Here is a 10,791-nt window from a genome sequence, read left to right on the forward strand (position 1 = left end):
GGTCCCACCCTGATAAAGTGCTGCCAGGGCAATGATACATGCTTGAGATGGTTTGGTTTTTAGTACAGTTCAGAATGGAAGTGTCCCATGGAAGTGGGAAAGTTTGAGGAATATTCTGGGATTCTGGAATTCAGATTAAGTCACCAGGTTAAGATTGGGGTGGGTTGCCTATTGCACAGAGGCTGATCTCAGTGGGCTTTGTGTCCCTGGGTGGAGGTGTACACCAAGAGAGATTTATTTCAAAATTCACATTGGTTTGTATTGAAATAGTAAATGTCTTAATTTACATTTCAGGTTTTCACCAGCTTTCCTACTAAAGCAAAATGTAAGTGGTCTGTATAAATATGTGTGTGGTTTTGTGTGCGTAGCTATGGACATCTCTTCCTCTTGGTTCCACTTGGGCCAGTTTTCAATTAATTTTGACAGTAATAAAGGTCACACAGAATTTAAACTTCTACAACTTTTATAAAAAACAGTGCTTATAAAAAAAGAAATACATTCAATTAATTTTCCTCCTCTAAATGCAAGTAAAAATCAGGAGTTTCTGCATCATTAAGCCTTAAAGAAGCCAAATATTGGTGAAAATTCTTATAAATTCCCCAAGCATAAGAAAAGCTTTACCCAGAGTTCAGATTTTATTCCAGAGCAGTTTTAAACAAGCTCAACAGAGCTCTAACAAGTCACATTCCATAAGTAGCTCTTCACATTAATTATTTGGGCTTTGTGGGCTTGTACCTATGTTAATAAATGTGAATAGAAATTAGATGAGGCAGAAGAACATTATTTCTTTTAAGATTACTTTTTTCTTACTTACGTTATTAGCATAGTGTTTCAGGTTCTGTTCAGTCTGGGCATTTTTCCTCGTGGAGGGATAAAAATCTATGGAGTTTGGTGAGTAGTTAAACTGTATTACCAAAAGGAGATACTCCAGAGAAAAACTTATTCTGAGAAGCAATATATCTTGTCTCGAAAGGTGTCACTTTTCCTGTATCAAGTGATACGATTTGACTCACCTCACTGGATGCTGAAACCCCAAGGCTCCTTTTGATCTAAAATGTATTAGTTGACTGTCCAGCTCTGACTGTAAAAAGACATATTTATTATGTTTACATGGAACCTCCTATGCTCCAGTTTGCAACCATTGCCCCTTGTCCTATCACTGGACATCACTGAAAAAAGCCTGACTCCATCCTCCTGACACTCACCATTAACATATTTGTAAACATGGATGAGGTCACCCCTCAGTCTCCTTTTCTCCAAGCTAAAGAGACCCAGCTCCCTCAGCCTTTCCTCATCAGGGAGATGTTCCACTCCCTTCATCATCTTCGTAGCTCTGCGCTGGACTCTTTCGAGCAGTTCCCTGTCCTTCTGGAACTGAGGGGCCCAGAACTGGACACAATACTCCAGATGTGGCCTCACCAATGCAGAATAGAGGGGGAGGAGAGCCTCCCTTGACCTACTAACCACACCCTTTCTAATGCACCCCAGGATGTCACTGGCCTTCTTGGCCACAAGGGCACATTGCTGGCTCATGGCACGAGTCGGTCTGGTGAAAGGTTGACCCACAGGAGTGTGCAGTGTTGGTGATCTCTCAGCTTGAGACTCACCTCTGAACACCGACAGTGATTGATTTTATTATTTCTTTTCATCATTATTCTTTTTGCTACATATGAAAGTGCTCATTGTATATTTGGGCCTCTTTATTCCTCCTTCCCTCAACATCCCCACCCCCAAGGAAGAAATCTCCAACCCCTCAAGGAGAAGGAAAGGTGCCCATACCTTGAAGACAAGTGGGGGTGAGGAAGACAGGACAAGAGAAACACTGAGAGGTCACCCAGCTGTGTGGGAAGTTGCCAGTGTTCGTGCTAGGATGGCAGAAGGCAGAGGTGCCCCTACAGCTGCTGGAGTAACTCTTGCTTACCCCTCATATGCGTAAGGCTCTTCTGTGTCCAGAGCAAGCTGGTCCAGAGCTCTTGGTTCTAAGTACATGTTTGTGGTCATTTCTGAATTAGAGAAATGAACCTGAAAAAACTGCCTAAAGTAGGACAGACCACTTATTACAGGAGGTGTAGAGGTTTCAGTTAGTCATCACTGTGGAACAGAAATCCCTTCTGGTTATACCTCAAGCTTGTTTCCACCACTGCCTCTAGAGCAGGTGCTGGTGATTTTCATGTCCCAGTTATCACATCTTTGAGCAACAGATTAGTCAGCACACTTTGTCTCTGAATAGGTCTCTCCCTACTCCAGGGTAGGGAGAGACTGAGCTCCAACTGGATGCATCTTGCACTCAGGAGCTTGCAAAATGAATAATTGATTTAGTCTCTTAAAGCTCCATGCTTCCTAGCAAAGCCAGAATGTATATTTCTGTGGGCCTTAGTTTTGCTCACGTTGGAACTGCAAGTTTTGGCCAGAATTTTAACATCCAGTAAAGCAGAGATCAGGTAAAACTAGCATAAAAAGCTAAAAGCTTTATTTCTTACAGATATCCCACCACATCCTACCTAAGGATGACTGTATCTATTTGTCATCCTTAAATCTATGTGCAATCGTAGAAAAGACACTTATAGTGTATGCAAATGGACCTCCAATTGAAGGATGTGGCAATAAGCATGGGTTAAAGCAAGTCAGCCAAACAAGAACTGCCCAGAGGCCACTGGCCCATGGAATTGTGCCCTGCTGGGGACACAGCTTTGCCCAGCGCGGCTTGCTGCTGTTGGCTGGAAGCTGCCCTTAGGGAGCAGCCCCCTCTCAGCACCCCTGACAAGGTCTCATATTGAGATCAGACAGATTCTGCAAGAAGGGTGAGGTTACAAAACTTTTAACTACCTCAACCATATAAGCTCTTCCTCGATTTATCTTTCAAGTTTTTGATAATTTTAGATTTTGAATGGTAGACCTGATGATTCCTGTGAATAGCTGTAAAAGGAAAGTTACTGCAGCAGAGCTCTGTAATCAAGAGGTCTCCATGGACAGCCTGTCATCCTGATGAGAGACACTTCTTAATGAAGCAAGGATGCCACCTTGTAGCTGAAACAATTCCTAAGTGCCCCAGCTCCCCTCATCACATTAATAATTCTGGAGTTACCGAGCTCCCAGCAACAAGAGGTTTTAGAGGATTTCAAAGAAATTATAAGTCTAAAGTTCAACACTCGAGCATGTGTAGCATGCAGAGGACACATTTCAAAACGTGTTTGAAGAGCATTAACAGTTTTGTACTACTGAAAAGATCTTTGAAAGGAAGAGTGTGGGTAGCAGCCCAAATATTGCTGGGGAGGCTTGAGGTTCACACACTTCTGTGAAAAGCTGAACTTCACTTCCAGGCAAATCAATCAAGAAGCCCTTGCACCTAAGCTTCACTGAGCTCCTGTTAGAGCACCTCAGTTACACTGATTCAATGATTAAACTTGTTCTGATTAATGGGAAAAACAGAATCCATGGTCAAAATACTGGACAAACTGTTTAAACTAATGAGTAAGGACACTGGTGTTTGTGAACCAGCTGGCAGTGGAAGCCTGGAGGAGCAAAGGAAAGCAGCTGCCTGCAGATAAGCAATAAATTCAAGCACAGGAGCAAAACGAAGGGGAACATGCTGGTGTACTTCACCACATCAAGTGGCAATACAGGCAACTGAGAAATGCTACACAACTGTTGATCATCTTACCTAGCTGATTAGTATCCTTGGGTTTTATCTACAGAAGTATGTAATAGAGCCTCTAGGAGTGGATCTGGGTGCTCAGTCCTTGGTCATCTCCTCTCCGTAATGTATTAGTGTACTCCTATGCTAGATTCTGAAGTAAAATTGTTTGCAGTAGTCCACATGCAGTGACTCTTAGTTGCTTCTGAAGGACCATCAGTTGAACAAGGTTGTCCTCTAGGGCACCCTGAAGAAGCTATAAGTCTAAAAGACCAGGGCACAGGCCCACCAAAGCCAACATGTAGCCTGGGCCATGTCTAGCTAGATGGCAAACTGGCATTTTCACCTGAGCTTCTGTGCCCCTGGCACTTTTTCCTGTGTAGATTAAGCTGTTCTCTTTGTTGCATTGCTTTGCTTCTTCCACAACTGAACACGACAGGCTGATACTCCAATACTGAGAAAAAAAGACAGGTTTTCAGCCAGTTTACGGGGTAGAACTACCATTCAGAAGAAATATATATTTTTGTAACAGTATGTGTGGCAAGTGCACCACAGAAATTAATTGTAGTTCCCACTGTACTGTGGCAATGGTGTTATTTGTCTTCTGATGGGGCTGGGGGAATGCAGAAACAATAAAGGCAATGTGTCAGGCTTTTCCAGGTCTAGCGTTCCCTAGAAACATAAAAGAAAAAAGTAACAAACAACTAAAATTATGAGTTTCTTGGGGACTAACAGCAATATTGGCCATGTTATTTATTTCCTTTTTGGCTTGTCTGTTGTTCTCTGACCCCAAAGCTCTCAGTGGTATGTACCCTGCTGCTTGTGAGGCCATGGTCTAGACTGGACTAAGGCATTTTAAAATGAACTGTCCAGTGTCTGTCATTTAAAAAACATGGCTCGTCTTATGGTTCTGACTTAGGGCACAGCCATGTGAACAGTTAATCAGTGCAGCTGTATTAATTCAGGCTCTAGGGGGAATGTGGGAGCAGAGTGAGACCAAATTACTTACACCAGACCTACTGCCAATGGAGCATGAAGCTGTGCTCTCTGTTAATAGCAACTGGATGGCTAAGGCAGGTAGGGATGTATCCACATTACTCAGCCAGCAATTCCAGTCACATTGCTCCTGTTCACAGCTTGCTTCTTTCCTCAGGATCCTATGCTCTTCAAGCTGAGTGTTCTCTTTGCCCTGAGTGGTATTTCCCATTTTGGAGATCATCTCTGTGTGAAAGCTCATTGTTAGCATTAGGCCTACATGCAGTGGTGAAAATCAAAATTCTACAGCACAACAGATTTGATCACTTCATTTTCTTGCCTGAAGCACACTGTGATTTCTTCCCTTGTTTGGCCCCGTGGGTGGAACAAGCATTTCAGTATACACTGCCATGCTCATTACAGGGAGTTCTTCCACGCTAGAAATATTAACATCTTTGTTATTACTGCCAGTTCTTTCCTCCCCCGTACCAAGCAGTTGCCTGAGCAAAAACTCCTTTTAAGGATAGACTCCCAGTAGTAGTGTTCTCCTCCTCAAAGTGAAGATCATCTCTTTAGAGGTCAGTTCCTCCTGCTTTCTAAGAATCCTGCCTCCCACATATCCCTTAGAAAGTAATTAAAGATGTCAGAACCACTCGCAAAAATATCACAGAAATTCTAGAAACCAATGTTCTAATTACCTCTTTGTAATCATTAACAACTCAAAATCGTAGCATTTAAGTTAAAAGTTTTATGCAAGAAAAAATGTTTAACATTTAATACAAAATCAAAGTTTGACACAGCTTATTTTTCACATATCGTCTTCTTTCTGTTCATCAAATGACAATTAGAAGATCACAATTAAAAAAGTAATCTGTAATACTTTTAAAAGTCTTATAAAAACATTCATAAAGTGCCACCCACGAAAGCACCTAAGCAAGGATCTGAGAAAAAAACCTATTAGGATGCTAATTTACTTAATTGCCGCTGAGGACTAAGCTGTCAAACAGCAGTGTAAATGGTGGAAATGTCGGTTTAACAACCATACAACCCAGCAAAAATTCTGTTCCATAGACTTGGCCCCGAGAGACCATCAGCTGGGCCCACGACAGGTACTTAGGGGCACGCAGCACAGTGCTGTGGGGTTTTGAAATAAATAGATGCTAACGCTGCCTAAACCCACGAGCACTGGCGAGTGCGAGGTGTGGATTCTCAGGGCAGCAATCATCCCAGGCCGTGGCCTTACTGCAAGGGCAAAGCCCAGGCAGCTTGTACAGAAAACAGGTACAGGTTTTAGCTGTTTTTTACTGGGACAAAAATTTACTCCCCACTAGAAATAAAAGGCACGGATCCTTGGAACGTTTCTACGTTCACTCTGGCCTCGAATGTACCATCCTGTAAGCACCTTCCTTTACCCCGACCCCAGAAGAGGGGCTCAGAACCACCACTGCAGTGCAGTGCACTGTTTCATTCAGCAGTGGCCCCCCTCCTTGCTCGAGTCTCTGGGCAGTGCTCACAAACAGATCTACCCAGAAGGAAAGGGCACAAGCTCCGAGGGCTCCCTCCCCTGGAATTCAGCCCCCCCGTGTGAGGTGTCCAGAAGCAGCTGTGTCTTGCCAACACCAGGTAGCTGCCCGTGGCCCACATGGCCTTCCTCTTCCCAGTGTCTACGCTGTGTGGTGCTTCTGGTGGCGCACCAGCTGGGGCTGGAACCGGAAGCTTTCCCCGCACTGGGCGCACTGGTACGGCTGCTCCCCGGTGTGGATGCGGGTGTGCTTGATCAGGTTGGAGTTCCCGCTGAAACCCCGCCCGCACTGGCTGCATTTGTAAGGCTTCTCACCCGTGTGGGTACGGGCGTGGTTAATGAGGTCAGAGCTCTTCCCGAAACGCTTGCCACACTGCCCGCAGGCGTAAGGCCGGATGCCGTCGTGGGCCCGCTGGTGCTGGAGGAGGTGGGAATGCTGGCTGAAGCTCTTCCCGCAGGCTGGGCACTTGTAGGGCCGCTCGCCGGTGTGCATGCGCTGGTGCTTGATGCAGGTGGAGCTGTCGCTGAAGATCTTCCCGCACTCGCTGCACACGTAGGGTTTGAGCCCCGTATGGATGCGCTGGTGCTTGAGGAGGTTGGAGCTCTGGCTGAAGCTCTTCCCACACTCAGCACAGGTGTAAGGCTTCTGGCCCGTGTGGACCCGCCGGTGCTGGATGAGATGGGAGCTCTGGCTGAAGCCCTTGCCGCACTCCCCGCAGAGGAACGGGCGCTCCCCGGTGTGCATCCGCTGGTGCTGGACGAGGTGGATGCTCCGGCTGAAGCCCTTGCCGCAGTCAGAGCAGATGGTGGGTCGCTCTACCCGAGGGACTCGCCGGGAGGCTGCTCCCACCCTCCTGGCCTGCCTTTTCACCAGGGCCACACCAGAGCAAGGCAGCTTCACCTCCTCTTCCTCCTCACAGTCACCTTGCTGCACCTCTGGGAAATCACACTGACTTCCACGGCTGTCCCCCAGCTGCTCCTCTCCTCCTCCGGACCCTGCTGCCAACATGTCCTGCTGATCTGTGCTTGCAAGGTGGTATGGAAGGGGACCTAGCTCACCACCTGGAAAAAAAAAGTACAACTCCAACTGTGATTCTCGCTGGGAAGTGGCACAGCAGAGAACGGGCAAGCTGTTCTCCTAGGGAGCCTGGTCTGCACCGTGCAGGAGAAGCAGTAAAGGGAAGACTGGACGTAAATGGAAACCTAGCTGTGAGAGGGGCGATGTGGCATCATCGTGCGACCCAGAGCAGACGTGCCACGAACTGCAGAGCCAAATGCAATGCTACAGGTGTCTCTTTGCCCCCAGGAGATCTTCACATTTTGTCATCTTAATGTTCTGCCTTCTCATACATACTCCTTTACCAGCAGGCTGACAAAGGCAGGCTGTCTGCCTGCCCTGAGGGGGAAAGAACAGGTCTCGATATGAGCTGCATGGAATAAAGTGGCTTAAATAATACTGAGGCAGCTCAAAAAGCATTTTGTTTGCCTTGCGTTTATAAACTTATCTAATTTATTGCTCACCCATGTGTATCTCCTCCAAGGCCTCATGATCTTGCTCTTCTTGGTCCATCTGGGCAGTTACGTCACTTTCAGCAATCAGGAAGCCTTCTTCCAAAAGCAGACAAAAGTAATCTTAGTTGAATATTCAGCAAAAGCTTGACAGATGTCTTAAAATCTACTGCCCCTGCTGAATATGGGGAACAAGCAAAGTCGTTGCATAAAAGAACCAACTAAGCAGAGTTTTACAGGCATCCTGAGCACTACTGAGGTATCTGGTGTCAGATACTTTCTCTTTCCTTAAAGGACATTCAAGGTTGCCCCTCTTCTGACAGGTGATACACATTGGGACATACACCAGATGTGCTGGACTCGGAACTGGTTGACAGCAATCATAGGCACTGGTGTTAGCACACAACAAAACCCAGACATACTTACATTTCTTTAATAATGACAGCCACGAGACTAACTACTCTTCTAAGATTATTTTAAATGGAAAATGACGTTTCAGTTATCAGAATTCAAATTAACCTGATTTTCTTACTTGCTGCCTCATCTCTTCTTTCTCTTCCAAGACTCTCAGGCTGAGGCAGCAAAACCCAACCAAACACGCAATTTGATGCCTTTTCTACTTCAGATGGAATCTGTTAGTTCCCTGCCTGGCATCCCTGCTGCGCTCCAACAACCACCATGAACCATCACGAACACAACTGTTGGGCAGGATGCTCTTACAAATGTCACCAGCACCCAAAGACAATAATTTTTCCTTCAGTATTTACTGTTTTAAAGGCCAAAACCAGCCAAACACTAAGAAACAGCAGTTAACATGAAGAGGACAGGCACTAGTGGCAAGAAAAAATCCCACTTCATTTTTTAAAAGTCAGAACTAAAGATGGCAGAGAAAGGATACCATATGGATAAATCTAGGACCAGAGACTGACATGCATTACAGCTGAAGGTGAGATCACTTACAGGAATATTTTTAAAGTATTTAAGACATTACTTTTTTTTCCCCTCCTTTAACCTTTATAGTCATTTAATTTCAGGCTCTGGTGCAAACGAACATTGTAAGCTGATGAGTGCCTGGTCGTGGACCACTTCATCCATCACTAAGAGCTATTTAACAGCAGGTAATGGGCAGTAAGGGAGCAGACAGTATCAGAATTAAGGAGATAACCCAGAGGAACGGAACAGCTTTGGACCTCGGTTTCCAGTGATTCTAAAACCACCAGTCTTGAAGTCTTTGACTCTACGTGGCAAAGCTGGACAGAAAGAAAGAGGAAGACTGCAAAAGAGCAAGCAAAAGAGAGAGATTGCAATCTTGAACAGTGAACTGTGAAGAAAAAAAAACAAACCCAAAAAAGAAGCCTTAGCAAAAATAGCCAACAAACAAACAAAACAAAAAAAAAAGCTGCCTTAGAAGTTAATAATCTGAGCCCCCACTTTAAAGTTTGCTGAAAGCTGGAGTGGACCATCCCTGCAGATGGATCCTTTCCAGCAGTTCCAAGCTGATACAAGAAGGGAGGTGGCTTTCTACAGCTCTCGGAACTTTGCCCACTACCAAGAATTTCTGCTGCAACAACTTGGTGGTACAAGCTTTACCAAGCTATTTCCATGCTGTAACTTGTACCAGGTGGCCCACCCCTCCTCTAGAACAGGAAGAATCAAAGCTCTATCCACACACAGACCATTTCCCCAGGCAGCTAACCACAAACAGCAGGGGTTCCCTCTGAAAGCTGTCAACACAGGAACTTTGGAGGAACAAACCTCCCATTTCAGAGGTGGCAATCAGCATCTGACAAATGTGCAGGGGAACATCTAAGCAAGCAGACAAGGCATAATGAAGAGCTCCCTTCTGACCCTGCAAAAACTTCCTGGCTCAGGTTGCCACTCAGATGTTGCTGCTACGCTCAGCTCTGCGGCGGCAGCTCATCAAAGAGCAGGCAGCACTTAGGCAATTAACAGGCTAGTCTGGACTAAGGGAAGAATGTCTTCCTTTTCCACAATCACAGTCACTCTCTGTGAAAGGAGGGAACAAACCTCACGAGCCGGGCAAACGTTCCTTCAGGGATTTCAACTGTACTGGGCAGAAGCACATCCTTGGGTGCCCTGGGTTACTGCTTGAATGTGGAAGCAGGAAGAACATGAGCAGATGTGGATGTGTGGGGTTACTGTATGCAACATCCCCTGCACCCACAAGACGTGAGGGGTATTTAACCTGGATCTCCAGCAGGAGCTTTGCAAACACACCATACTGTTCCTGGGGCCTCGACTTTAGTATTGTGACAGTATATGGAAATTTTGCAGCTGGGTCCTACAACTTATGTTCCTTACCTTAAATGTTTGCAAATAGCTACTTATTTTCTCTTCCAGCGGCTCAGCTCTGTGTTCCTCCTGGGGCAGCACCAAGCTGTGGAGGTTATGGGACTCATCCTAGTGCAGAGGGCCATGCTTCCAGCTTCTTGTGCTCCTTGCTACCCTGCAGCCTGTTCCTGCAGTGCTGTCAGTGGCTAAGCACACTCCCCATGCCAGACACAACAGCACAAACCTGCAATTCAGAAGAGGACATTAAAATCCTCCTCTGCCCAGCTGTTACCTGGGATATATAACGCTGGCAGTAAAATCAAAAGGTAATAGTTTTGTCACAAAAACCCAGTTGATTAGAAAGCTGCACACACCTCGCTTGGGTGCGAGGAGAGCCCGCTTTCCCTGTAGGTCAGATGTGCTCATAAGTGACAGCACTTGTCAGTGGCTGCTGTCCTGCCCAGCTCCGGGCCCACGCAGCGATGCTGGGGCTGCGGGGAGGCAGGACGGGAGGCAGGACGGGAGGGAGGACGGGAGGCAGGACGGGAGGCAGGGAGGGTCACTGCCAGGGCAGCCGCCAGAGAGCAGGGGGTGTGCAGAGCAGGGCGAGTGCCGTGTAGTTTTGGGGAACACGGATTTCGCTCAGAGCAGGGGTGCAAAGCTGCCCGTCTCCAGCAGCGGCCGGAGGCGCTGGGTGGAAACTGGGGGAGCCAGGTATTCGCTGTGCTGCAGGTGAAACGGGACGGGAGGGAGGGGGGGAACCGCTTGAGGGGCGCGGGATTCAAGCAGGCAAGGACGGCGACAACCCCGGGGTGGGGTCTCTGAGAAGGGCGAGTGGGTCTCCCCCTTCATCTCCGCC

The 10,791-nt window shown here is 46.7% G+C and overlaps 1 protein-coding gene across 1 annotated transcript; it reads right to left on the minus strand.

Moving 5' to 3' along the window:
• Window positions 1–6,273: 6,273 nt before the first annotated feature.
• Window positions 6,274–7,701, minus strand: LOC104395770 (zinc finger protein 239-like). The gene is made up of 2 exons (XM_010005509.1): window positions 7,653–7,701; window positions 6,274–7,193 (listed from the first exon to the last, which is right to left on the minus strand). The coding sequence occupies exons 1-2, from the start codon at window positions 7,699–7,701 to the stop codon at window positions 6,274–6,276; spliced, it is 969 nt and encodes a 322-aa protein (XP_010003811.1).
• Between the last annotated feature and the right edge of the window lie 3,090 nt (window positions 7,702–10,791).

The sequence above is a fragment of the Chaetura pelagica genome, unplaced genomic scaffold (assembly GCF_000747805.2).
Source record: "Chaetura pelagica isolate M959 unplaced genomic scaffold, ChaPel_1.0 scaffold39, whole genome shotgun sequence".
Taxonomy (NCBI): domain Eukaryota; kingdom Metazoa; phylum Chordata; class Aves; order Apodiformes; family Apodidae; genus Chaetura; species Chaetura pelagica.

Excerpts from the sequence above, each read along its gene's own strand:
- LOC104395770 (XM_010005509.1), bottom strand. The coding sequence starts at position 7,701 with ATGGACCAAGAAGAGCAAGATCATGAGGCCTTGGAGGAGATACACATG. Across the intron at positions 7,194-7,652 it reads CTTGGAGGAGATACACATGG|GTGGTGAGCTAGGTCCCCTT; the intron begins GTGAGCAATAAA and ends TTTTTTTTCCAG.